Source organism: Salmo salar, chromosome 12 (assembly GCF_965601325.2).
Source record: "Salmo salar chromosome 12, fSalSal1, whole genome shotgun sequence".
Lineage (NCBI taxonomy): Eukaryota > Metazoa > Chordata > Actinopteri > Salmoniformes > Salmonidae > Salmo > Salmo salar.
The window spans coordinates 60,146,047-60,171,612 of NC_138302.1; the positions used below are offsets into that span (position 1 = coordinate 60,146,047).

Genomic DNA, 25,566 nt, shown 5'->3' on the forward strand with positions numbered 1-25,566 from the left:
TCACATGATCTCAGTATATCTACACCTGTTCTGAAAGGCCCCAGCATCTGCAACACCACTAAGCAAGGGGTACCACTAAGCTTAGGAAGACCACCAAAAATTAGGAAAAAAATAAGCAAACACAAAGTGTTTGCCAAAAGGCATGTGGGATACTCCCCAAACACATGGAAGAAGGTACTCTGGTCAGATGAGAGTAAAATTGAGCTTTTTGGCCATCAAGGAAAACGTTATGTCTGGCGCAAACCCAACACCTCTCATCACCCCGAAAATACCATCCCCACAGTGAAGCATGGTGGTGGTGGCAGCATCATGCTGTGGGGATGTTTTTCATCGGCAGGGACTGGGAAACTGGTCAGAATTGAAGGAATGATGGATGGCGCTAAATAGAGGGAAATTCTTGAGGGAAACCTATTTCAGTCTTCCAGAGATTTGAGACTGGAATGGAGGTTCACCTTCCAGCAGGACAATGACCCTAAGCATACTGCTGAAGCAACACTCGAGTGGTTTAAGGGGAAACATTTAAATGTCTTGGAATGGCCTCGTCAAAGCCCAGACCTCAATCCAATTGAGAGTCTGTGGTATGACTTAAAGATTGCTGTACACTAGCGGAACCCATCCAACTTGAAGGAGCAGGAGTAGTTTTGCCTTTAATAATGGGCAAAAATCCCAGTGGCTAAATGTGCCAAGCTTATAGTCACCCCAAGAGACTTGCAGCTGTAATTGCTTCAAAAGGTGGCTCTACAAAGTATTGACTTTGGGGGGTGAATGGTTATGCACGCTCCAGTTTTTATTTATTTTAGTATTATTTTTTTGTCTTGTTTGTTTCAAAATAAAACATTTTGCCTCTTCAAAGTGGTAGGCATGTTGTGTAAATCAAATGATACAAACCACCCCCAAAAATCTATTTTAATTTCAGGTTGTAAGGCAACAAAATAGGAAAAATGCCAAGGGGGTGAATACTTTCGCAAGCCACTGTAGCTAAGACTTGAAGAGGTGTTGAGAAGCTGGCTGCAGACGAGTGGAAGTGAGGGAGAGACTGTGGAGAGGAACACAATCAGCCAAGGGCTGGATGAGGTAAGATTTCAAGGGAAGATGCTGCGGTCATTGATGTATGTAAGGGCCACAATGACTTTAAGGCAGAGTAATTAAGGATTTATTAACAAAAACAATGGTGGTGTTTATATGAAGAAAAAAAATATGGAGAGAAAAAAAAGTATACCGGCTATTCACCAGTCCATAAAGAAAACCAGAACCAATCATTGAAGTAATAGTTTTTTTCATTAGTTTCCTATCCTCTTATAAATGAATAACTAAACTGATGGCTTTGATTTAGCATGCATTCCTCTGGAGGTGTCATTTTCATGTGAGCCATAAATCTTCAGCTATAAAAACGGAGCAGTCAGAATTTACAGCAAGTCAAACATATAATAACCATGCCATATTGTGCAACGATTTGTCCAAAATATTTTGGTCATTCCAGATTCATTTCCAGCTCCTTTGTATTGTTATTGACAGATGGAGTGTATTGGCAGGCTGTCAGCTGAGCTGGCAGAGCAGAAGCCTGTAAATATCTTGCATGCTGCCAGGATCCACAGGATAGAGATTGTTCTCCACAGCAGCACAGCCACAGCGACTGGGACAGGCCGTTTTCAGCAGGCCTCCAGAGCATGGGGCTACTGATCATTACTCTGTCCACCACACTAGATGACAGACCGTACCATGGCAGCCCCAGTGGTGTAAGAGAATGACATGTTGCCATTCTCCACTGGTTTGTTTTTTATAGTATAAAAACATAATTATTCAAAATAGAGGAAGATGTATGAAAATAGTTCAATTGAAGCTTTTGAATGTAGAACCCTAATCTTGGTGATAATCGGTTGGACTGAAAAATAATGGTACGGCAAGGCAGCTGTGTTTGATTTATGTTTGACTTGACTATGTTGTAATGTCCTTTTTTTATATGTATACTGTTTTGGTGTTTGTACATTTAATAAAATATTGGCTACATGATTATGTTGGTATTTTCTGCATTAAACTTTGCAGTGCTGGACTGTTTTTCACAAAACTACTACATTTATTTTGGTAACAATCGAATTTTATTATTACAATCATGCATTCAATCTATTCACCACGATAAGCCAAACAAAAACTAGAGGTGTGAGATACTGGCAACTGTTCTACAGATCTCAAACGCGTAAAAGTGCTTGGATGCCGGTCGTCCGCGTGACGTTATATGGAAATATTTTCCAGATGCGCGCAGAGCAGTGGCGCAGAATCCCCTATTTTTGGCTATTTCGAAAGTTCTACGCTTGCACAATAGTTTGATTTCTTTATGTCGCCTGTAGTAATAAGAAATAATGTTGAATTATGAAGACGGATTTCAGGACGAATTGGAAGGGGTCCGCCAACCTCGCTGCGTAAAGTAAACTGCGTTTGGTTTGTTCAGCTCTTCAGTCCTTTTCAGAGACCAAAATGAGGGCAATGCATGCCATTCTAATCATTTTCATCTGCCTTCACTATAGTTTGGGTAAGTGTTCATCCAATCTAGTATAGTTTTGGGTGGTGGTACTCAAAAGTCCAATTGTTAATCGTTTGGTTAGCCTTGCTGGATAATGTTGCCTTTTTCAAATATATTCTTGTTTTTGTGGTTTCACCTAATTTCAGGGATTGTTCTGAAAATGTTGTGGTCCTATACATTTTAATTAATCTTATACAGTATTGTAACAATGTATTCTCCCTCTACAGCAGTTGTTTATTTATTTCCCGTTCGGAAAGGAAATAGTGAGTTATGCATGCAGGTTAATATTGATGCTATTTCTTAGGTCCTAATATTACTATCCTTAAACCCAGTTTTAATTCCCTTCGTTTTAGGTAAGAAGATGCGCTGGTGCACGGTGTCTGAGCAGGAACAGAAGAAGTGTGCTGAGCTGGCCAAGGCCCTGGTGGCAGTGTTGCCTCCTGCTGCTGTGGCAGCATTCGCAAGGCTCTCCTGTGTCCTCGCCTACAGCACCACCGACTGCATCAACAAGATCAGGGTCAGAAAAAACCTGCTCTCTCCAGATACCAGGAAGACTCACTATTTGCCCTAACCACTCATGTTGTTAATGCTGATACTGATTTCAGACAGAGCAGGTTTACCATACAGGTGCTCCTTCATAGCCAACTGTATCTGATGCCTTTCCTCCAGGCTAACCGTGCTGACATGGTAACATTGGATGCAGGGGAAGTCTACACTGCAGTGAAGCAGTTTGGCCTCACTGCCATTGCCAAGGAGATCTACAGGGACGGTTGGTTAACGACACTTACGATTTGGATCCTTTTAGTCCAGAACTAGACACAATCTGTGTACGGGAAATATTTAAGTAATAAGGTACGAGGAGGTGTGGTATATGGCCAATATACCACGGCTAAGGACTGTTCTGATGCACGACGCAACGCGGAGTACCTGGATATACAGCCCTTAGCAGTGGTATATTGGCCATACACCACAAACTCCCGAGGTGCCTTATTGCTATTATAAACTGGTTACCAGTGTAATTAGAGCAGTAAAAATAAATGTTTTGTCATACCTGTGACATACGGTCTGATATAGCACAGCTTTCAGCCAATCAGCATTCAGGGCTCGAACCACCTAGTTTTTTATTTTGTTTGACATTTTGTGTGCCTGTGTCAGTTTATTGTCTGTCTATCACCTGTTCGCCCAGGAGGCTGTATTCTGTCGGTGGCGGTGGTGAGGAACAGCACCCTGGACGTGCGCTCCCTGCAGGGCCAGAGAAGCTGTCATACTGGGGCCCGCTGGACGGCAGGCTGGAGCCTACCTTTGGGCTTCCTGCTGTCCCGCAACTACCTGACCTGGGCAGAGGAGCAGCCTCTCAGTCAGGGTAAGAACATAGACCGACATATCCCTGCAAATTGTTGAATCATAATTTTGTTAAATGTAATCTCGGTTACCCAGAAGTAAAATTCTCGCAAAAGTTTGTCATTTTCTGTTTTACTTCTGGGGGGAATGCCGTTAACAGTTGCTCACTTCGAAGTGAGCCTTGACAGATTCTCGCCGTTTCATCTGCCAATGAGAATCTGTCCACAAGAGATTGTTACATTTTAAACTGCGTTTCCAAAACTCAGTCCTGTGGACCCCAAGGGGCACACGTTTTCTTTTGATGATTAGCTGTTTATTTAAATCAGCTGTGTAGTGTTAGGGCAAGAAACCAAAGCGTGCACCCCTTTGGGTCCCCAGGACCGAGTTTGGGAAACGCTGGTGTTTCTGGTGGCATTAGAACCCGGGACTCCCGCTTGCTAATCCAACTTCTTAACCATTAGACCAAAAGGACATGCTCAAGGTCAGAGGCCGACAATAAGGCTTCCAAGTCTCAGGCAGGCCTAACTTATCACGAGAGCGTGATTCCAAATCACCTCCGCTACAAAGGAAAGGTCTCTAACCCCCCTCTTCTCTTTGGCAGCGGTCAGTGCCTTCTTCAATGCCAGTTGTGTTCCTGGGGCGGCTGCCATAGCACCTGCCCTGTGTGCCCTGTGTCAGGGTCAGAAGTCCTACATCGCCCAGCGCAACTTCCACTGTGAGACGGCACATGGCGAACCCTTCTACAACAGCCAGGGGGCGCTCAGGTCAGATGGGAGGGTCATATCAGGACAGACACAATGATAATGATATGGTCATTTAAAAATTATTCTCTTTGTCTATCAGGTGTCTCAAGACTGGGGCAGGGGATGTTGCTTTTGTGGACCATACAGCCCTGGAGGGTATTGAAGGTACACAACAACAACAAAATTATTCTGGAACAATACACAACTACCATTCAAGTACTTCAGAGTTCTCAAGACTAGTCAAATAGCTGTTGAAACATCCCCCTCCGCTCTATCTCTATCCCCGTTTTTTTTCTCTTCCAGAGAGTGAGAGGGAGGATTACCAGCTGCTGTGTACTGATGGTACCCGTGCACCACTAAGCCACTATGGGAGCTGCAACCTGGGAAGGGGACCAGGACAGGGCATGGTCACTCGACTCAATGTTCGTAAGATCGCACGCAAGTTCCTGGCGGCAGCACAGGTAGTGCACCATTCTGTCTTCGACCACTTCTAGAAGCAGCAGATGTGGGACTTGTCGGGACAGCTCAGGGCTTCCAGCCCTTTACTCAGTTTGACCACTTGTGAAACAGGGTTGGGTTTGCAAGGGAAAGCGTGTCCACTGTATTTAATATCAGTGTATATCACATTTGTGTCCATCCACGTGCATGTGTCATCTATAGTATGTCCCTTGTTTTGTATTTTTGTTGCTGAGAGAATGTCCGGTGGATTTCTTATCAGATGGCGTTTGGCCGACGGGGTAGAGAGAGGCAGCGTTTCCAGCTCTTTGACTCTGCTCCGTTCGGCGCCGCTGATCTGCTCTTCAAGGATGTCACAGAGAAGCTGTCCATTCTAGAGGATAACAAGGACATCAGTCAGGTGCTGGGGCTGGACTATGTGGCTCTCCTCAAAGGCCTTGGACATGAAGGTGCCTACCTATCCACATGGGCAGTGGGGGTGTATGTAGGCTGCTCATTGGGAAAACTAATTTGCTGCTACATTATGCATCATAACTAAATATGTTTTCTTCTGTTGTGTATCTATAGGAAGCTCATTGGAGGACAGTGTTGTGCGTTGGTGCTGCATTAGCAATGCAGAACAGAAGAAATGTGAGCAGTGGGCTCTCAGCATTAAGTCAGACCCATTGGTGTGTGTTAGAGCCATCTCCATGAGCGATTGTGTCGAGAAGATTAAGGTAAGCAGACAAAGCTAACACTACAGGGTGTGGACAATCATAACCCTATCCATAACCTACTGTCATTCTATGCAGCCCTACATCTCGATCTCCACTTACTGTGTTGTCACAGAGAGATGAGGTGGATGCTGTCTCGCTGGACGCCACGCACGCATTCATCGCTGGGAAATGTGGCCTTGTCCCCGTGGTAACAGAGTATTATGGTATGGCTGATAATAATGTAATGGTTAGAGAACTAGTTATTTATCAGGGACGCTCACTGCAGTCAGTGTCTGTCGTCGACTCTTTCTCTCTCCACTTCTCTCAGGGAAGACATGCGTACCGGCTGAGGGAGGAGCTGAAAAAGCAGGCCATTTAGAGACGGATGGTGAGCTGAACAGAAGGGAAGTCCATTAATCTGTAAATGTACACGATTTTATTCTCAGCCTCTCTTTGTGTCCCCACAGTGTTGCCGTCCGTCGTTGGTGTGGCGGTCGTGAAGCGCTCCACCAGGGGTGTGTTCTTTGGGAACTTTGGGGGCAGGCGCTCCTGCCACGGCCACATGTACAGCCCTGCAGGCTGGCTTCTGCCCTTTAGACACACCCTCAGCCTGGAACACAACAACACCTCTCCCTGCGAACCAAACCAAGGTACCGTTCCTGCCTGGCAGTTGCAACTCCCTTTCCTGTGTGTGTTTATTTATATAGATAGATAGATAGATAGATAGATAGATAGATAGATAGATAGATAGATAGATAGATAGATAGATAGATAGATAGATAGATAGATAGATAGATAGATAGATAGATAGATAGATAGATAGATAGATAGATAGATAGATAGATAGATAGTTTGGACACACCTACTCATTCAAGGGTTTTTCTTTATTTTGACTATTTTCTACATTGTATAATAATAGTTAACATCAAAACTATGAAATAACACATGTGGAATCATGTAGTAACCAAAAAAAGTGTTAAACAAATCAAAATATATATTTGAGATTCTTCCAAGTAGCCACCCTTTGCCTTGATGATAGCTTTGCACACTCTTGGCATTCTCTCAACCATCTTCATGAGGTAGTCACCTGGAATGCATTTCAATTAACAGGTGTGCCTTGTTAAAAGTGAATTTGTGGAATTTCTTTCCTTAATGCGTTAGAGCTAATCAGTTGTGTTGTTACAAGGTAGTGGTAGTATACAAAAGATGGCCCTATTTGGTAAAAGACCAAGTCCATATTATGTCAAGAACTGCTCAAATAAGCAAAGAGAAACAACAGTCCATCATTCCTCTAAGACACGAAGGTCAGTCAATACGAACAATTTCAAGAGCTTTGAATGAATGTTTCTTCAAGTGCAGTCACAAAAAATCATCAAGAGCTATGATGAAACTGGCTCTCATGAGGACCGCCACAGGAAAGGAAGACCCAGAGTTAACTCTGCTGCATAGGCTGAGTTCATTAGAATAACTGCACTTCGGATTGCAGCCCAAATAAATGTTTCACAGAGTTCAAGTAACAGTCACTTCTCAACCTCAACTGTTCAGAGGAGACTGCGTGAATCAGACCTTCATAGTCGAATTGCTGCAAAGAAACCCTTACTAAAGGACACCAATAAGAAGAATAGACTTGCTTCGGCCAAGAAATACAACCGGTGGAAATCTGTCCTTTGGCCTGATGGGTCCAAATTTGAGATTTTTGGTTCCAATGCAGAGTAGGTGAATGGATCTCTGCATGTGTATTTCCCACCATAAAGCATGGAGGAGGAGGTGTTATGGTGTGGGGGGTGCTTTGCTGGTGACACTGTCTGTGATTGATTTATTTAGAATTCAAGGCACACTTAACCAGCATGGCTACCACAGCATTCTGCAGCAATACGCCATCCCATCTGGTTTGGGCTTAGTGGGGCAATTATTCGTTTTTCAACAGGACAATGACCCAACACACCTCCAGGCTGTGTAAGGGCTATTTGACCAAGAAGCAGAGTGATGGAGTGCTGCATCAGATGACCTGGCCTCCACAATCCCCCGACCTCAACCAAATTGAAATGGTTTGGGATGAGTCGGACTGCAGAGTGAAGGAAAAGCGGCCAGCAAGTGCTCAGCATATGTGCCAAATCCATGAAGACTGTTGGTGAAGCTGGTTGAGAGAATGCGAAGTGTGCAAAGCTGTCAAGGCAAAGGATGGCTATTTGAATAATATAAAATATAAAATACGTTTTGATTTGTTTCACTTTTTTTGGTTACTACATGATTCCATATGTCTTATTTCATAGTTTTGATGTCTTCACTATTATTCTACAATGTAGAAAATAGTACAAATAAAGAAAAACTCTTGAATGAGTTGAGGTTCTAAAACTTTTGACCGGTAGTGTATATAAGGTCCCACAGTTGACAGTGCATGTCAGAGCAAAAATCAAGCCACGAGGTCGAATGAATTGTCCGTAGTGCTCCGAGACAGGATTGGGTCAAGGCACAGATCTGGAGAAGGGTACCAAATCTTGGCCTGACTCCCAAGTGGGTGGGCCTATGTCCTCCTAGGCCCACCCATGGCTGCTTCCCTGCTCAATCGTGAAATCCATAGTGTAGGGCCTAATGAATTTATTTCAATTGACTGATTTCCTTATATGAACTGTAACTCAGTAAAATCGTTGAAATTGTTGCGTTTATATTGTGTGTGTACTGTATGTAGATAACTAGCTCTGGTATACTGCAATTCACCCTTTTAGCCTCGTGTAGACAACAACATGAAATGACCCCAAATTCTTACAGCACAATAGCCTGATATTTGGTGAGGATGTGTATTCTGCTCATCTCTCCTAGTGTACAACGAGGTGTTCTGGAAGGGCTGTCTCCCTGGTTCTCAGGGAAACCTCTGTAAAGTGTGTATGGGGGGCACTGGGGAGGCTGCCACCAAACGCTGTGCAGATAACCACAACGAGCGTTACTACGGCAACATGGGGGCTTTGAGGTGAGTGGTGGCTCTCTTGTTGCATGTTTGTATTCATTGTTCATGGATAAAAATGCAGTCATTCAATCTTACATCAAGTTGTCACAAAATGCTTTACAGAAACCTGGCAATGTGAAAGGTTTGTTGTGATTGTTATGACGTTGCCCCATGGTTATTTGTGCAGGTGCCTGGTGGGAGATGCCAGTGGGAAGAGCTATGGAGATGTGGCCTTTGTTGAGCAACACAATCTAGAGAGCAACATCCTCAGTGAGAACCTCATACAACTCTTATACATAGTTAGGCTACATATGGCCACCACACTCACCATGAAGTAATAATGGTATATGTTCAGTCAAACAGTTACAGGTTCTGCCATAATGTTCTTGTTTTTCCTCATTTGGTTTGTGATACTTTTGATATTACATTTTGTTTGTGTTGTGCTCCAGGTCTGAGCCCTAGTGGCTGGGCGGATGGGTGGCTGTCCTGGGACTTTGAGCTTTTGTGTGGGGATGGCCGGCGGGAACCTTTATCTGAATGGGAGAACTGTAACCTAGGAGCCATCCCACCCAACATCATCATGACAAGACCTGTGCTCACTTCTCGTGTCTATGACTTCCTCATGAAGTCACAGGTGAGACTGAAGAGTCAGACAAACAGGAATCTAAACCAACCTAATTATTCTGGCGACATTGTATTAATTTCATACAATTGTTTTTTCTTCTAACAAGCCATTCCAAATGTTCCCATCCCTTGAAGGAGACTCTGGCATCCAACCCAGACACAGAATTCAGGCTGTTTCAGTCCCAGCAGTATGGAGAGAGTGATCTGCTGTTTAAAGATGCCACTCAGTGCCTCATCCACACCAGTCACCTGGACTACCGCACCATACTTGGAGATGAGTTCTACAGATTAGCAGAGGCTGTCTTCAACTGCACACACTCAGGTGGAAATTTATACTTTATCATGTGCATTTTTATACTGAAACAGTGTACTGTTGAAATGTTATTGACTATAAAGTAGCCAATGTATGTATTCATTTTCTCTCTGACAGACATCTTGGAATTTTGCAACCAGGAGGTGTGCAGCATATTTTGAGCAACAGAGAGAAGAGCAATCACATGTTTCACATTGACCTATTGTGGAGGCCCTAACCAATGGTTTGCCAAAATGTAATATTGTTTCTTGCGACTTGTAATTCCTCAGTCCACACCCACCTGAATGTTCAAAAAATATATAATTGTCAGATATATTTCAATGAAAGCTTCTTTTTTTTCAGCAATATGTCATTTTTTAAACTTTTGGTAATGTGTGCAGGGGTTCCCAAAGTAGGGTCTATAGCAAAATCTCTAAATATTAAAACAAATATTTTTTTGTTGATTATTTTTTATATATATATAACTAGCAACAACAAATTCAATGGATTTTGGACAAGGGATATGTAGAAAAAGTTGAAGTTACAATACAATTTCATGTTCTTAGCCCTTAAATGCACAACATGGGCCTGTGAGGCTCACAGATTGGTATCCACAATACCCCAATGATCTTGTTCAACACAATTCTTCTATTCCCCCAAAATTTGGTTTTGAACATAGTGCATTATTTTAATATTGCAAAATGTGTAGAATTGCAAGAAATTAGCTTTAAAATGGTATTGCCAAAGTCTGGACATGCACTGTATAAGTCAACGTAAAACTGCTTGTATGCTATTTTTAATGCAGTCTACAGTAGGAGTTGTATTCTGATGAGGGCGACTGATGCATTTGCTGACACGAAATGGGAACCTGACACAAAGAAAGTTTGGGAACCCCCTGGTGTACCACACACTGAGCTATGAACGTTGGTTCAATCCACCGGACTACAAGTCCCAGCGTGCATTGCGGCTGCTGCCGTTCTTCGTTACACTGGTATTTCCTGTCGCTCTTTTTCGTAAGAGTTGGCTGCCTGCTACATTATCGGCTGTTTATTCAATCAAACGTGTACCTCGTTCCATTGTAAGGTACGTCACATAACGCTGAATTGTATTACTACTTACAATGTCTAATTAATGCCTTTTTGTGGTTCTATGCTTCTTATCGTATTTCCTCCACGTAACCTTGTTACTGATGACAGGAGTTCAATGATGAGCCAGAACTTGTAAACATACACAAATCATCCTTGACCAAAAGTCGAATACCGTAAATGACTAAATGAACAATTACTGTGTCAGATAAAGCAAAATACATATTATTGCTTGGTGACCCTAATTATATTATTTTTAATAAACGATGTGACAAGCTTGCGAGGAGGCATAAGGGCATGTCCATGTTTTCTTGAATTTACATAAGAGAAATCTAAATTACTTACTACTCGCGTCCTCTCTCTCTCGTTACCTCCTTCTCAAAACCCATTGGATGAGAAAGCCAGAGGTCCCGCCTTTCTGACCTCTTCCAATGGGTTTTGAGAAGGAATGGAGATTCTCCCATCAACAGATGAGATTTTGGTTGCAATCCAAACTCAAAGTAGACCGCCCTGTACCCTCAGCCCTTGAATTAAATGTTGTATCGTCACATCCGAGTGTACGAAGCGAGAGATGATCAAAGACGCAATCTTCCTTTATGGAAATCTTGAAGTTGAGCTAATAAAAAACCAACCTAAAGCTATTCATGTACCTAGCAAGCTAACAGTTACCCATAGCTGGCTAGTTGGTTTTATAGTTTGGTGATTTTATTCCAATACATTTCAGAATTCCTCAAAAATATTTGTATGAAAACAATGTCATATCTGTTGAGCGAGCTAGCGTCATAATTTTGTCTGACATGCCAAAAGTGCCGTCGTGTTGATTGAATGTCACATTTCGCGCCCACCCTGAGTATGACACGTGACTACAGTTTTGCATTACATTGTGGGCCAAATCAACCCCACAAGTGATCGTGACAACTATGGAGTTTATTACCCAGTGAAACACTTGATCCCAACAGGTTCCTTTTTGAAAGGTGTATAAGAAAACAACAGCATGCAACATATGAGTCGTTCCATGTCATTGCAGCAAGACATGACACCCGCGATCTCAGATTGTTATGAAATAGTTTGTGGTTAGAAACAGGTAATATTATTTTGTTGACATTTTAATTTGATCTATTGGAAATCAAGCTAATTTATTTCACCCAAATTGGCCATTGTAATAAATAGGATTCAGATATTAAATAAATATAGTACCAAACTTCTTCCTTCACCCCTCCCCCCACCTATACATGCCACCCTGTAAGACCCAATGATCGGTGAACCGTACATGATACAGACAACACATTGGTGTCATTGTACTCCTTAGTGTGGTTTAAAATATGGAGTATCGCTACATTCTGGAATACAATTTTACAGCTATTGATATTAATCTGAAAATACATCACATTTCAAGACTGGGTTCCCTGCTACTTTTAAAGTTACGATAAATGTTATGAGCACCACCAACACAGGGAATGGATTCAAAGGGAACTCCCTCTGCTGGTGATTTGTTGAATGGGCAATCCTACAGGAGGGCTGTGATTGGTTAATGACCTATACATGTTAATTTCTATGCATAACGTTTTTGTTTTTTCAAGTAGCACAGAGCCCACTTGAAATTGTATATTGTTCCAAACAATGTCTAACTTAATCAAACATTAATACATTTATGTGAAAAATTGTATTTCAGAATATACAGTGCCTTCAGAAAGTATTCACACCCCTATACTTTTTCCACATTTTGTTGTTAGTGTCTGAATTACACACACTACTCCATAATGTCAAAGTGGAATTATGTTTTAAGAAAATCTTACAAATTTATAAATGAAAAGCTGAAATGTTTTGACTCAAGTATTCAACCCCTTTTATGGCAAACCTAAATAAGTTCAGGAGTAAAAATTAGCTTAAGTCATAAGTTGCATGGACTCACACTGTGTGCAATAGTGTTTCAACATGATTTTTTGAATGACTACATCATCTCTGTACCCCACACATACAATTATCTGTAAGGTCCCTCAGTCGAGCAGTGAATTTTAAATACAGATTTAACCACAAAGACCGGGGAGGTTTTCCAATGCCTCACAAAGAAGGGCAACTATTGGTAGATGGGTAAATGTAGATGGATTGTGTATCAATACACCAAGTCACTACAAAGTGACTGGTTCATCCTGCTGGAGAGGAAGGAAACCGCTCAGGGATTTCTCCATGAGGCCAATGGTGACTTTAAAACAGAGTTTAATGGCTGTGATAGTAGATAACTGAGGATTGATCAACAACATTTTAGTTACTCCACTATACTAACCTAATTGACAGAGTGAAAAGGAAGCTTGTACAGAAAACATGCATCCTGTTCGCAACAAGGCACTGAAGTAATACTTTAATACAAAAAAATTGGTAAAACAATTTACTTTTTGTCCTGAATAGAAAGTGTTATGTTTGGGGCAAATACAATACAATACATGACTGAGTACCACTCCATATTTTCAAGCATAGCATATACTATGTTCTACATTGTAGAACAATTGTGAAGACATCAAAACTATAAAATAACACCTGGAATCATGTAGTAACCCAAAAAGTGTATGTTAGATTCTTCAAAGTAGCCACCCTTTGCCTTGATGACAGCTTTCCACACTCTTGGCATTCTCTCAAGCAGCTTCATGAGGAATGCTTTTCCAACAGTCTTGAAGGAATTCCCACATATGCTTAGCACTTGTTGGCTGCTTTTCCTTTACTCTGCGGGCCAACTCATCCCAAACCATCTCATTTGGGTTGAGGTCAGGTAATTGTGGAGGCCAGGTCATCTGATGCAGCCCTCAATCACTCTTCTTGGTCATATAGCCATTACACAGCCTGGAGGTGTGTTTTGGGTCATTGTCCTGAAGAAAAACTAATGATAGTCCAACTCAGCGCAAACCAGATGGGATGGTGTACCGCTGCAGAACGCTGTGGTGGCCATGCTGGTTAAGTGTGCCTTGAATTCTAAATATATCACAGACAGTGTCACCAGCAAAGCACCCCCACACCACCACCTCCATGCTTCACGGTCAGAACCACACATGCAGTGATCATCTGTTCACCTACTTTGCGTCTCACAAAGACACGGCGGTTGGAACCAAAAATCTCATTTGGACTCATCAGACCAAAGGACAGATTTCCACCAGTATAATGTACATTGCTCGTGTTTCTAGGGCCAAGCAAGTCTCTTCTTATTATTGGTGTCCTTTAGTAGTGGTTTCTTTGCAGCAATTCGACCATGAAGGCCTGATTCACGCACTCTCTGAACAGTAGATGTTGAGATGTGACTGTTACTTGAACTCTGTAAAGCATTTATTTCTAATGAACTTATCATCTGCAGCAGAGGTAACTCTAGGTCTTCCTTTCCTGTGGCGGTCTTCATGAGAGCCAGTTTCATCATAGCGCTTCAAAGTTCTTGAAATGTTCCGTATTGACTGACCTTCATGCCTTAGAGTAATGATGGACTGTCATTTCTCTTTGCTTATTTGAGCTGTTCTTGCCATAATATGGACTTGGTCTTTCACCAAATAGGGCTATCTTCTGTATACACTCCAACGTTGTCACAACACAACTGATTGTCTCAAATGCATTACGAACGAAAAAAAATCCACAAATGTACTTTTAACAAGGCACATCTGTTAATTGAAATGCATTCCAGGTGACTACCTCATGAAGCTGTTTGAGAGAATGCCAAAAGTGGGCAAAGCTGTTAGCAAGGCAAAAGGGTGGCTACTTTGAAGAATCTCAAATATAAAATATATTTTGATTTGTTTTACACTTTTTTTGGTTACTACATGATTCCATATGTGTTATTTCATATTGTTGATCTCTTCATTATTATTATACAATGTAGAAAATAGTCAAAATAAAGAAAAACCCTTGAAAGAGTAGGTGTGTCCAAACTTTTGACTGGTACTGTATCTAACTAGACATGTTAATATATAAGGCTGAAATATTAATTTCAGGGGAGATCTATGCACAGCAAGTTATGTCAATTAGGCTATTCTTAGAATATTTTTAACATTGTATCTCCTCGGGCAATGGCCATTCGCACTGGCATACACGCAGCATCACAGTCATGCACTGAAGGGTCATTCCGATAATGGCGGATATGTCGTTTTATTGATTGATCATATTTAAGTGTGCTTTCATGAATTACAGTAACAACAATTATTAAACTCATTTCCATTACCTGACAAACCCTAATTTGACAATTTGGAACAGCACATCATGCTATTCAGGCTGGTGCATTTTCAATCTGCGCAATCTCGAACAGCCTACTGTCAACACAGACTAGTAGCAAATACATTTGAACAAAGCAGAATCAGGAAATTAATGTGTACTCTCTATTGCTATTCAATGAAGATCCCGACTTCGTTCAGCTTTGATCAACCTGTTTTGCCTTGGTGTGTGAATCTGGGCCAGCGATAGGCATCTTTGTTTTTATAGAGGAGCTGGTACGCAATTCCCCAAAAATTAGAAGTGCCGGTACGGCGTTCCGGACAGTTTCGTCCCAAGTCAAGCACTGTGGGTACACTGAATGGAGCTAAGAACAGGCAAAATCCTAGAGGAAAACCTGGTTAAATCTGATTTCCACCAGACATTAGGAGATGAATTCACCTTTCAGCAGGACAATAACCTAAACCACAAGGCCAAATCAACACTGGAGTGTAATGTTTCAGGAATGCTAATCGCATCTGTTACAAACCACAGAAACTATTTCAGAACAATCTGAGATAGTGGGCGTCGAAATCCTCTTGTGCTTTTTGAGGTGGAACGACCTATATGCATCAATCTTACACTGTACTCTGTATGCAGATGCGGTTCCCATGGAGACCCTTGGCACTGTGTTGCGCAGCCACTGGGAGACGGGCATCATCATCATCAGTTCCCGAGGGCATCGAGAGCTTTGTGCCCGCCAGCAGCACCATCGATGCCCACGCCCTGGAGCAGCTACAGGCCTTCTTGTCCCGTGCCACGCGCCTCTTCGTCATCACTGGGGCGGGTCTCTCCACAGAGTCTGGCATCCCAGACTACCGCTCAGATGGGGTGGGTCTCTACGCCCGCACAGACAGGCGACCAATGCAGTATGCAGAGTATATACGCAGCGCCAAGTCTCGTCAGCGCTATTGGGCTAGAAACTATATGGGCTGGCCACAGTTCTCCTCTCATCAGCCGAACTCTGCCCACCTGGCTCTGCAGCAGTGGGAGGAGCAGGGAAAGGTACACTGGCTGGTAACTCAGAATGTGGACGCGCTTCATTCCAAGGCAGGCCATCAAGGACTGACTGAACTGCACGGCTGCGCACACAGGTAGGAAGGTAGAAATGTACTGTCTGTCACACACACAATACAGACTTGACTTCTTCTTCAAGGACATTGGCTCAGAACAACACTCAGTTTTTACCGTTGTGTCTGTGTGTCCCTCCCAGGGTGTTGTGTCTGGGCTGTGGTGCCGTGTCTCCAAGGGAGGACCTCCAGAAGCGGTTCAAAGCACTGAACCCTAGCTGGGGCGCACAGGCAGGAGGTGTGGCTCCCGATGGTGATGTCTTCATTGAGGACGAGCAGGTCCTCCACTTCAGAGTGCCTTCATGTAAGGATTGTGGGGGCATATTGAAGCCAGAGGTGACATTCTTTGGGGACACAGTGAACCGAAGAACAGTGCAGTTTGTACATGAGAGACTAGCTGAGTCCGATGCGGTTCTTGTCGCTGGATCTTCTTTGCAGGTGGGCCTGATATATATAATTGTTCACGACCTACCATAAATGTTTAAATTGATAGTGTTGCTATGTTGTTGACATAGTCAACTGTTTGTTGCAGGTGTTATTCTGTTATGTTTGTCTTACTGATATGGTATACTTATAAAAACATGTCCCTGTGACAGAGTGAACCGTAACACAAAGGAAACAACTCAACTACCTTACAATATGTGGAAGTTTCACATCCCTTCTAATTTTCCAGGTTTATTCTGGATACAGGTTCCTACTGGCAGCAGCTGACCAGAAGATCCCGGTAGCCATCTTGAACATTGGGTCTACCAGGGCCGACCACCTGGCAGAGTTCAGAGTCAGTGCTCGTTGTGGGGAGGTATTGTCTGTCATTCAGCCTCACTGACCACAAAGACAGACAGAAGGCCTCACTAGGACTTCAGTCACTGATCCACAGACACCATGTTGTATTGTTTTGAGAACTATTCAGTTTGCTCTACTATTCTACCTCTTGGTCAACCTGACAGCAATGCAATCAGCTTTAGGACATTGGGCTGAAGTGATGGAAACTACTAGTAACCAGGAATCATGTGTTATGGGCTTGTACATGTACAGTGCCTTTAGAAAGTATTCAAATCTCTGTACCCTACAGATACAATTATCTGTAAGGTCCCTCAGTCGAGCTGTGAATTTCAAACACAGATTCAACCACCAGGGAAGTTTTCCAATGCCTTTCAAAGGGCACTTATTGGACAGATGAGAAAAATAAAAAGCAGACGTTGAATATCCCTTTGAGCATGGTGAAGTTATTAATTACACTTTGGAGGGTGTATCAATACACCCAATCCTTAACTACAAAGATACAGGCGTCTTTCCTAACTCAGTTGCCAGAGAGGAAGGAAACCAATTTCACCATGAGGCCAATGGTGACTTTAAAACAGTTACAGAGTTTAATGGCTGTGATAGAAGAAAACTGAGGATGGATCAACAACATTGTAGTTACTCCACAATAGTAACCTAAATGACAGTGAAAAGAAGGAAGACCGTACAGAATAAAAATATTCCAAAACATGCATCCTGTTTGCAATAACAAAGTAAAACTGCAAAAAATGTGGCAAAGAAATGTACTTTATGTCCTGAATACAAAGCGTTATGTTTGGAACAAATCCAACAACACACTCTTCATATTTTCAAGCATGGAGGTGGCTGTTATGGATATGCTTGTATTTAGCAAGGACTAGGGAGTTTTTTTTAGGATAAAAAGAAACGGAATAGAGCCAAGTACAGTCAAAATCCTAGAGTAAAACCTGGTTTAGTCTGCTTTCCAACAGACACTTTGAGAAAAATTCACCTTTCAGCAGGACAATAACCTAGAATAGAAGGCCAGATATACACTGGTTACTTACCAAGATGACTTTTAATGTTCTAGTTACAGTTCTGAGTGGCCTAGTTACAGTTTTGACTTAAATCATCTTGAAAATCTATGGCAAAACTTTAAAATGGCTGTTTAGCAATGCTCAACAACCAACTTGGCAGAGCTTGATGAATTATAAAAAATTATGATAATGTGAAAATATTGTACTATCCAGGTGTGCAAAGCTCTTAGAGACGTACCCAGAAAGACTCACAGTTGTAGGCCTAATCGCTGCCAAAGATGAGTCTAACGTATTGATTCAGGGGTGTGAATAGCTTATAGCACAAAAAGTTTATTTCTCTAAAATGTTGTGCACACATTTGTTAACATCTCTGTTAGTGAGCATTTCTCCTTTGCCAAGATAATCCATCCACCTGACAAGTGCGGCATATTAAGAAGCTGATTAAACAGCATGATCATTACACAGGTGTACCTTGTACTGGGGACAATAAAAGGCCACTCTACAGTGTGCAGTTTTCTCACACAACACAATGCCACAGATGTCTTAAGTTTTCAGCGAGCGTGCAATTGGCATGCTGACTGCCGTAATGTCCACCAGAGCTGTTGCCAGAGAATTGAATGTTAATTTAGCTACCATAAGCTATCATTTTAGAGAATTTGGCAGTACGTCCAACCGGCCGGATCGTATAAGACCAGCCACCCGGACAGCTGATGAAACTAGGTTTGCACAACTGAAAAATCTCTGCACAAATTGTCCGAAACCATCTCAAGGACGTTCATCTGTGTGCTCGTCATCCTCACCAGGGTCTTGACCTGACTGCAGTTCGGCGTTGTAACCAACTTCAGTGGGCAAATTCTCACCTTCGATGGCCACTGGCACGCTGGAAAAGTGTGCTCTTCACGGATGAATGCCGGTTTCAACTGTACCGGGCAGATGGCAGACAGTGTGTATGGCGTCGTGTGGGAGAGTGGTTTGCCAATGTTAATGTGAACAGAGTGCCCCATGCCCATGGTGGCAGTGGGGTTATGGTATGGGCAGGTATTAGCTATGGACAACAAACACAATTGCTTTTTATCGATGGCAATTTGAATGCACAGAGATATCGTGACAAGATCATGAGGCCCATTGTGCCATTAATCCGCCACCATCACCTCATGTTTCAGCATGATAATGCTGAAACATTCTTTATATGATCTGTAACTTTATATTTTTGTTGTGTAAATGAGATTTCTGCATTTAAATTAAGATACATTTGTAAACATTTCTAAAAACATGTTTTCACAGAGTGGTAGCCATTATGAGGTATTGTGTTTAGATGGCTGAGAAAAAAAATCAATTTAATCCATTTTGATTTCAGGCTGTAAGACACGTGTCAAACTCATTCTACAGAGGGCCGAGGGTCTGTGGGTTTTCACTCCTCCCTTGTACTTGATTGATGAATTAAGGTCACTAATTAGTATGGAACTCCACTCACCTCGTTGTCTAGGTCTAATTGAAAGGAAAAAACAAAAACCGCAGACACTAGGCCTTCCTTGGAATGAATTTTAACGCCCCTGCTGTAATACAACAACATGTGGAATAAGTCAAGGGGTATGAATACTTTCTGAAGGCACTGTATACTCTATGGCTGACAGGGCAATATTCTGAAGTTAGTCCCCGCCTTATTGATCCTCCCTGGAAGTAATAGTCATTCATAGGAATTAATGGTTATTATTCTACTTTTCACTTAACCTATCCATCGCTTGAGCTAACTAGTATATACTTTACAGACAACCACCAATATGGAAAATAGGTGCAATAACTATTTTAGAGTTTTAAAGATGAGCTTTAGATATGTAGGCCTATTAATAATAATAATATTGTGGGGGATCTAGTCTTGTCAGTGCATAGACATGGTCTAGGTAATGTCAACACCACAGTATCAGTTATGGGTGCAAATTCCCCTCACAAATGCATTTACCAAATGAGGGGGATTTACATTTTCAATAAATAAATAAAACAACTTATGTAAATCCATTGTATAATATGTTCTATAATATCCATCAACAAAGTGCTATTGGAATCACAGAGCCACAGAAGGTAAGGTGACAGTTGATCTGGTCACACTGAGTCAGTCTGCGCTGAAAGCCTTCCTGAAGTTTAGTCCAGTTATCCAGAACTGACTGAGTCTCTGCCTGTAGCAGAGCTAGGCAATTCTCAAAGCTCCTGCTCTGGTCAAACCAGTAGGTGGAGTGGTAGCCCAATAGAATCCCAAAGAGAATGCACAGATTACATGTGTCACAATATCTTTCTTCGATACAGAGGACTATTCCACACCATCAATGTTGCCCGAACTGTCTGATATGAGCAAGTAAAGCCTAAATCATCCCTGATGGCTCCCCACTGTAGCTCAGTGACGGCAAATCAAATTGTATTGGACACATACACATGGTTAGCAGATGTTAATGCGAATGTAGCGAAATGCTTGTGCTTCTAGTTCTGACAGTGCAGTAATATCTAACAAGTAATCTAACAATTCCACAACAACTACCTTGTACACACAAATGTAAAGGGATGGAATAAGAATATGTACATATAAATATATGGATGAGCGATGGCCGAGTGGCATAGGCAAGATGCAATAAATGATATAAAATACAATATATACATATGAGATGAGTAGTGTAAGATATGTAAACATTATTAAAGTGGCATTATTTAAAGTGACTAGTGATCCATTTATTAAAGTGGCCAATGATTTGAGTCTGTATGTAGGCAGCAGCCTCTCTGTGTTAGGTATGGCTGTTTAACCCACACTGTCTGTGTGGGTGGACCATTTCAGTTTGTCAGGGATGTGTACGCCAAGGAACTTAAAACTTTACACCTTCTCGACTACTGTCCCGTCGATGCGGATAGGGGGGTGCTCCCTCTGTTATTTCCTGAAGTCCATGATCATCTTTGTTTTATTGACGTTGAGTGAGAGGTTGTTTCCTGACACCACACTCCGAGTGCCTTCACCTCCTCCCTGTAGGCTGTCTCATCGTTGTTGGTAATCAAGCCCACTACTGTTGTGTCGTCTGCAAACTTGATGATTGAGTTGGAGGCGTGCATGGCCACGCAGTCAAGGGAGTACAGGAAGGAGCTGAGCACACACCCTTGTGGGGCCCCAATGTTGAGGATCAGCGAAGTGGAGATGTTGTTTCCTACCTTCACCACCTGGGGGCGGCCCGTCAGAAAGTCCAGGACCCAATTGCAAAGGGCAGGGTTGAGACCCAGAGCCTTAAGCTTAATGACGAGCTTGGAGGGTACTATGGTGTTGAATGCTAAGCTGTAGTCAATGAACAGCATTCTTACATAGTTATTCCTCTGAGACTAGTCAAGGATCATATCACCTCCACCTTACCTGCCACCCTAGACCCACTTCAGTTTGCATAGCGAGTTTGCGGGGGGAACTATACTGAACAAAAAAATAAATGCAACATGTAACAATTTCAAAGTTATTACTAAGTTACGGTTCATTTAAGGCAATTAGTCTATTTAAATGAATTAAGCTAATCTATGGATTTCACATGACTAGGCAGGGGCACAGCCATGGGGGGCCTGGGAGGGCAGACACCCATTCACTTGGGAGCCAGACCCAGCCAATCAGAATGGATTTTTCAGACGATCCCACAGGTGAAGAAGCCGGACCCACAATGCAAACTGTAGTCAGGTGTCATTCTCCGGTGGCCGCGAAGTGTAACATTTAATCAACACGGCTGCATTTTTGGCATGTCAGACAAAATTATGCTAGCTTGCTAAAATATATATATTTATATACAAACACACATATATATATATATATAGTACCAGTCAAAAGTTTGGACACATGAAATCATGTAGTAACCAAGAAAGTGTTAAACAAATCAAAATATATTTTATATTTGAGATTCTTCAAAGTAGCTACCCTTTGCATTGATGACAGCTTTGCACACTATTGGCATTATCTCAACCAGCTTTATGAGGTAGTCACCTGGAATGCATTTAAATTAACAGGTGTGCCTTGTTAAAAGTTAATTTGTGGAATTTCTTTCCTTCTTAATGTGTTTGAGACAATCAGTTGTGTTGTGACAAAGTAGGGGTGGTATACAGAAGATAGCCCTATTTGGAAAAAGACCAAGTCCATATTATGACAAGAACAGCTCGAATAATCAAAGAGAAACGACAGTCCATCATTAGTCTAAGACATGAAGGTCAGTCAATACGGAACATTTTAAGAAGTGCAGTCGCAAAAACCATCAAGCGCTATGATGGAACTGGCTCTCATGAGGACCGCCACAGGAAAGGAAGACCCAGAGTTACCTCTGCTGCAGAGGATAAGTTCATTAGTTACCCGCCTCAGAAATTGCTGACAAATAAATGCTTCACTGAGTTCAAGTAACAGACACATCTCAACCTCAACTGTTCAGAGGAGACTACGTGAATCAGGCCTTCATGGTCGAATTGCTGCAAAGAACGCACTACTAAAGGACACCAATCAGAAGAAGAGACTTGCTTGGGCCAAGAGACATGAGCAATGGACATTAGACCGGTGTAAATCTGTCCTTTGGTTTGATGAGTCCAAATGTGCCAATTTTGGTTCCAACCACCATGCCTTTGTGAGAAGCAGAGTAGGTGAATGGATGATCTCTGCATGTGTGGCTCCCACCGTGAAGCATGGAGGAGGTGTGATGGTGCTGTCGTTTTTATTTAGAATTCAAGGCATACTTAACCAGCATGGCTACCACAGCATTCTGCAGTGATACGCCATCCCATCTGGTTTGCGCTTAGTGGGACTATCATTTGTTTTTCAACAGGACAATGACCCAACACACCTCCAGGCTGTGTAAGGGCTATTTGACCAAGAAGCAGAGTGATGGAGTGCTGCATCAGATGACTTGGCCTCCACAATCACCCGACCTCAACCCAATTGAGATGGTTTGGGATAAGTTGGACCGCAGAGTAAAGGAAATGCAGCCAACAAGTGCTCAGCATATGTGGGAACTCCTTCAAGACTGTTGAAAAAACATTCCAGGTGAAGCAGGTTGAGAGAATGCAAAGAGTGTGCAAAGCTGCCAAGGCAAAGTGTGGCTACTTTGAAGAATCTCAAATATATTTTGATTAGTTTAACACTTTTTTGGTTACTACATGATTTCATGTGTTATTTCATATTTTTGAAGTCTGAACTATTATTCTACAATGTAGAAAATAGTCCAAATAAAAAAAAACCCTTGAATGAGTAGGTGTGTCAACCTTCGACTGGAACTATTGTATATGATGTAGGGGAATTTTAATGTTTGTGCTTTTCTTTTAACAAATTTCTGTCTTCTATTCATGTGCTGTTCTAATAACCAATGTGTGTTCATGCAAGTGGCTGACTGTACAAATCCTCACTTATCAGTAGCTGCAATTTGGCAGTACGCCCAGACCGTGTTTTGAAAACGAATGAAAGATATCTTCTTTCAAGGTCTCAGCTTAGAGAGAAGCCTTGTGAGGTATTGGTCTGTCACGTTATGAAACAGTATTGGTCGGTCACATGAATGAAATAAAACGGTAATGATTAATTAATGCTAAATCATAGCTGTATATTAAACAACTGCTGGGTCTGCCCAGGCATAGCTCCTGATTGACTTGTGTACTATTGTGCAATGAGTTGGTTGGAACCTTTCCAGCACGCTGACAATAAACAATGATTCATTTAAGATTGACTTTGAGTGTCCCTGTGTAAGAATTTCCACAACAATGACATTGATTTTAGTCATAGTCTCAGAGTGAGGAGGCTATAAAACTTAGCTAGCTTCATAAACATATTTTGGGGAATTCTGAAATGTATTGGAATGAATGACCAAACTATAAAACTAGCTAGCCAGCTAGCATGGGTAACTGTAGCTAGCTACATCAATAGCTCTATGTGGGTTGTTTTTAAGCTCAACTTTAAGATTTACACCAAGGACATTGCGTCTCCGATCAACACTCTCCCTCGCTTGGGCAAGAGGCATTTAAGGAGCACTCGGATGTGACGATGTCAAACGTCATTCAAGGGCTGAGTGCTGTTTACTTTGAGTTTGGACCGCAGACATTGTGTTGTGTGACAAAACGGCACACTTTAGTGGCCTTTTGTCCCCAGCACATGGTGCACCTGTGTAATGATCATGTGTTTAATCTGCTTCTTGATATGACACACCTGTCAATTGGATGGATTACCTTGGCAAAGGAGAAATGCTCACTAACAGGAATGTAAACAAATTTGTGCGCAAAAATATGATTAAAGCTTTTTTCTGCATATGGAAAAAGTCTAAGATTTGTTATTTCAGCTCTTGAAACATGGGACTAACACTTTACATGTTGCATTTATATTTTTGTTCAGTGTAGTTAGCTAGCAAAAGAAAACTGCTAACCTAGTAATAAATTGTACACAAGTTCAACGCTCATGCCTTTCTTACCACATATAATTTACTTTGACCAATGAATGAGTGTAACCGATGTGAAATGGCTAGTTAGTTAGCGATGGTGCGCGCTAATAGCGTTTCAATCGTTTCCCCTTGCGTTGCAAGAGCCGCGGCTTTTGTGGCGCGATGGGTAACGATGCTTCGTGGGGTGTCAGTTGTTGATGTGAACAAGGGTCCCTGGTTCGAGCCCCGGTTGGGGCGAAGAGAGGGACGGAACCTACACTGTTACACACAGACTTAGATTCTTGAAGAATTTCTGTTTTATTATTGATTCCACACCTAGCTCCGTTTTGAAGTACTCTCTAGCACTTAAGATACGAGTTGAAGTATTATTATTATGACCTTTATTTAAGCAGGTAAATAATTGCCGTAAGTTATGTCACTGTGTGCATTGGATCTAACACGTACATAATGAAAATAACTGAAAGTGTGTTGAGATACTGAAAGCAATACAGTTTGAATAAAGTAATTATCAATCACACCAGTTTCCAGACTATCTTTAACATTATTCCATCGCCAAACAAAATGGTAAATATGAAGCATATCTTGTCCCTTCGACTGCCATTTTGGTCCGAGACACCTGAAAATAAAATTGAGATATTAATACTGGTGTTCATTCAACGAGCAACAACCAATATTACACATATACCAGGTAATCAAACATGAATTGAGGTGAGGCCTGCCCTGTACCTCCCGACATCCATCCAGCTTTGTACTACGTGATCGGTTGAGGAGACATCAGGTCAAAATCTGAGAGATTCCTGGCAACCCAAACTCCAGCTGCAAAAAGGCCCAGGTTGACCAGTAGGTTCCTAAATAAAGACACATTAAACAATTCATATAATTATATACAACAAAATGATCTTCATGAATAAAGTCACTGGAGACAATACAATAATTCATTCTATTCATTACTTTACTGAGTTAGTTCCACGTTGACTCTTACAATGTGTGTGTTGGGGGTATTGTTATGGGGTTGCCCAACCCCACAACGTATCACAAAATGTGTCCCAAATATAATAAAAACATGTTCGTTCGAATTTGATGTTATGTTTGCAATGACTGTTGAGCAATTAGCTAAGGTGTGTTCATACCGGTATATCCAAGGGCAAAGCATGCACATGTTTAGCTAGCTAGCTAAATGTGAATGTTTAATCATAACTACCTTCGAAAATCATTCCTATCTGTAGCGAACCGACATGCGGTACTGATCCATTCCCCGACACCACCTGACGGTGCCCCGACAGCCTTTTTTCCAGCTCCACTCATATTAGCTTTTTAGTGTGAGCGCTTGCCTTTCTGCTAAATAACGATTTCCCAACGAGGGGAAGGATTTAC

General features: G+C 42.0%; 3 protein-coding genes across 4 annotated transcripts; 2 read left to right on the forward strand and 1 right to left on the reverse strand.

Moving 5' to 3' along the window:
- The first annotated feature begins 2,218 nt into the window (after nt 1-2,218).
- sxph (saxiphilin) lies at nt 2,219-9,949 on the forward strand. Its single transcript, XM_014132365.3, has 17 exons — nt 2,219-2,527; nt 2,872-3,035; nt 3,188-3,287; nt 3,705-3,881; nt 4,461-4,623; nt 4,703-4,767; nt 4,906-5,063; nt 5,321-5,507; nt 5,626-5,774; nt 5,887-5,977; nt 6,082-6,141; nt 6,221-6,403; nt 8,574-8,721; nt 8,885-8,967; nt 9,147-9,331; nt 9,457-9,643; nt 9,752-9,949. Exons 1-17 carry the CDS (start codon nt 2,473-2,475, stop codon nt 9,793-9,795), a joined length of 2,199 nt encoding a protein of 732 aa, XP_013987840.1. The 5' UTR covers nt 2,219-2,472; the 3' UTR covers nt 9,796-9,949.
- A 110-nt stretch (nt 9,950-10,059) lies between these two features.
- On the forward strand, nt 10,060-17,194 carry LOC106565355 (NAD-dependent protein lipoamidase sirtuin-4, mitochondrial). 2 transcript variants are annotated; one of them, XM_014132366.3, is made up of 4 exons: nt 10,060-10,696; nt 15,517-16,010; nt 16,130-16,424; nt 16,660-17,194. In XM_014132366.3, exons 2-4 carry the CDS (start codon nt 15,517-15,519, stop codon nt 16,810-16,812), a joined length of 942 nt encoding a protein of 313 aa, XP_013987841.2. In that variant the 5' UTR covers nt 10,060-10,696; the 3' UTR covers nt 16,813-17,194. The 2 variants fall into 2 exon arrangements, with proteins under 2 accessions (XP_013987841.2, XP_013987842.2); XM_014132367.3 differs by having other exon boundaries at nt 16,677-17,194.
- A 7,361-nt stretch (nt 17,195-24,555) lies between these two features.
- tomm6 (translocase of outer mitochondrial membrane 6 homolog (yeast)) lies at nt 24,556-25,536 on the reverse strand. Its single transcript, XM_014132369.3, has 3 exons — nt 25,394-25,536; nt 24,919-25,040; nt 24,556-24,808 (listed from the first exon to the last, which is right to left on the reverse strand). The coding sequence occupies exons 1-2, from the start codon at nt 25,495-25,497 to the stop codon at nt 24,944-24,946; spliced, it is 201 nt and encodes a 66-aa protein (XP_013987844.1). The 5' UTR covers nt 25,498-25,536; the 3' UTR covers nt 24,556-24,808; nt 24,919-24,943.
- Nucleotides 25,537-25,566: the final 30 nt, after the last annotated feature.

Bases quoted from the DNA above. Each gene is read 5' to 3' on its own strand.
- sxph (XM_014132365.3), top strand. From the start codon at position 2,473: ATGAGGGCAATGCATGCCATTCTAATCATTTTCATCTGCCTTCACTAT. The intron at 2,528-2,871 runs GTAAGTGTTCAT...CCTTCGTTTTAG, and splicing joins CTGCCTTCACTATAGTTTGG to GTAAGAAGATGCGCTGGTGC. The intron at 5,064-5,320 runs GTAGTGCACCAT...ATTTCTTATCAG, and splicing joins AGTTCCTGGCGGCAGCACAG to ATGGCGTTTGGCCGACGGGG.
- LOC106565355 (XM_014132366.3), top strand. From the start codon at position 15,517: ATGCGGTTCCCATGGAGACCCTTGGCACTGTGTTGCGCAGCCACTGGG. The intron at 16,011-16,129 runs GTAGGAAGGTAG...TGTCCCTCCCAG, and splicing joins CTGCACGGCTGCGCACACAG to GGTGTTGTGTCTGGGCTGTG. The intron at 16,425-16,659 runs GTGGGCCTGATA...CTAATTTTCCAG, and splicing joins TCGCTGGATCTTCTTTGCAG to GTTTATTCTGGATACAGGTT.
- tomm6 (XM_014132369.3), bottom strand. From the start codon at position 25,497: ATGAGTGGAGCTGGAAAAAAGGCTGTCGGGGCACCGTCAGGTGGTGTC. The intron at 25,041-25,393 runs GTAGTTATGATT...GTCTTTATTTAG, and splicing joins GATAGGAATGATTTTCGAAG to GAACCTACTGGTCAACCTGG.